The sequence below is a fragment of the Marmota flaviventris genome, chromosome 11 (genome assembly GCF_047511675.1).
Source record: "Marmota flaviventris isolate mMarFla1 chromosome 11, mMarFla1.hap1, whole genome shotgun sequence".
In the NCBI taxonomy this organism is placed as follows: Eukaryota; Metazoa; Chordata; class Mammalia; order Rodentia; family Sciuridae; genus Marmota; species Marmota flaviventris.
The window spans coordinates 27,680,645-27,682,608 of NC_092508.1; the positions used below are offsets into that span (position 1 = coordinate 27,680,645).

Below are 1,964 nucleotides of genomic sequence, written 5' to 3' on the forward strand. Positions count from 1 at the left end.
ACTAAGATAGGCCAGACTCTGTCATCTAAAAATATCAGGAAAATTCTCTCTCAGAATTCAAACCTCCCAGAATTCTGGAGATACTTCCACAAAGGCACAGATTTTTCCCAGGAGACTCACGAGGTATAATGGAATCATAGTGTGGAGACATGAATTTTAGGTCAAAAGTTCAGACTGGTGAGCTGATAAATTTAGAAAACAGTAAGAATCCAAATAAAAGCGACACAGAGCAGCACATACAGGACAGGGTTAGAATATACCAGAGAACGAGGGCAAATCTTTAATCACTGCCCCTGAATGCAGCGTGCAAAAGGGATCCATAAAATCCCCTTATCACCCTCCCCGGCCCCTTTTGTGTTTTCCTGCCAACACAGCAGGCCTCCTGCTATATAGACCTGCTGGGGTTGGCCGCGTACTGAGCTCGCAAGGTCTGTGTCAACCGGCCATGGGGAAGGTAAGCAGAACACAAGTTAAAGAAAAATAAAGAAAGAGGAAACAAAGCCTTTGTGCAAGCCTACTAGGCACAAATGATTTCATTCAAATTATTTTTCCTTTGCAGATCACTTTCTACGAGGACAGGAGCTTCCAGGGCCGCTGCTACGAGTGCAGCAGCGACTGCCCCAACCTGCAGACCTACTTCAGCCGCTGCAACTCCATCCGCGTGGACAGCGGCAGCTGGATGCTCTATGAGCAGCCCAACTACCAGGGCAACCAGTACTTATTGAGGCGGGGGGAATACCCCGGCTACCAGCAGTGGATGGACCTCAGCGACTCCATCAGCTCCTGCCGCCTCATCCCCCAAGTGAGTCCCTTAGGCAGCAGGACTCACTTGGGGGATGTTTTATTGATGTGGGTTTGAGGGAAGGAATTTTCCCTTTAAAAGTTAAGTGGGCTTTAGACACCTGCCTGGGCCTAGATGTGTACAGGCATGAAAACAAAGAAAAAAAGAATCCACTTAGAAGTGCCAGTTTTATTTTAAATTTCTGTCACCATTAGGTCAAAGTTGTTTGTGACAAATGTAATATCATAATGAGATACAAAACAAAACTTGCAGATGGAAAGCTGGCTGGACATAAGATGGCACTGTTTCTAGCAAATATATTTTTATCTAGATGAAAGGAATTTCTAATAAATGAATTAAACACATTGTACTATAGACTAGAAAACAAAGAAAACTCAGTTTATCAAGATAGGTTATGGAAAGGTAGTATCCAAGTTTGGAAAAGTCTTTTAATTTGGAAGTGACTATTTAAACCAAAGTTTCATTGAATTACATTTTTAAAATCTTAAATCTGCTGTTAAGTTTATATGTGTATTAATTGGAAGCTAGTATTCTTATTAAGAGAATACTGGTCAAAATAGACTATTTGTTTTTACCCAAAATACAGGTTTAAGCTAACACAGGGAGTTAGTAATCAAGATATTTGAGTTTGTAATCAATTCTCAGAGTCTGCACCTCTTTAAAATCCCATCTCCTAGATTAGAAAGAAAGAAAGAAAGAAACTAAGCATATGAATATTTGCTAAATGATAGCAGAAAACTTCCATGTACAGCCCTCACAGCAGTTTTGGAGTCTCAGATTCTATATTCACAACCACAACACCCCAGCCTCCAGATTCATGTAGTGTTTGGATGAATTGTGGAAGAGACTCACTTGCTTTTCCCCATTCTTCTTTTTGTAGGTGGAACAGGCAGGCTCCCACCGGATACGGCTCTATGAGAGGGAAGACCACAAGGGCCTCATGATGGAGCTAACCGAGGACTGCTCCTGCATCCAGGACCGTTTCCACCTCAGTGAGGTTCGCTCCCTCCACGTGCTGGAGGGCTGCTGGGTCCTCTATGAAATGCCCAACTACAGGGGACGGCAGTATCTACTGCTGCCCCAAGAGTACAGGCGCTACCAGGACTGGGGAGCCCTGGACGCTAAGGCAGGCTCTTTGAGAAGGGTGGTGGATTTATACTAA

General features: G+C 43.5%; 1 protein-coding gene across 2 annotated transcripts; it reads left to right on the top strand.

Moving 5' to 3' along the window:
* Positions 1-445: 445 nt before the first annotated feature.
* LOC114097777 (gamma-crystallin C) lies at positions 446-1,964 on the top strand. Of its 2 annotated transcripts, none has more exons than XM_027941797.1 (3): positions 446-454; positions 560-806; positions 1,696-1,964. In XM_027941797.1, exons 1-3 carry the CDS (start codon positions 446-448, stop codon positions 1,962-1,964), a joined length of 525 nt encoding a protein of 174 aa, XP_027797598.1. The 2 variants fall into 2 exon arrangements, with proteins under 2 accessions (XP_027797598.1, XP_027797597.1); XM_027941796.2 differs by having other exon boundaries at positions 560-802; positions 1,692-1,964.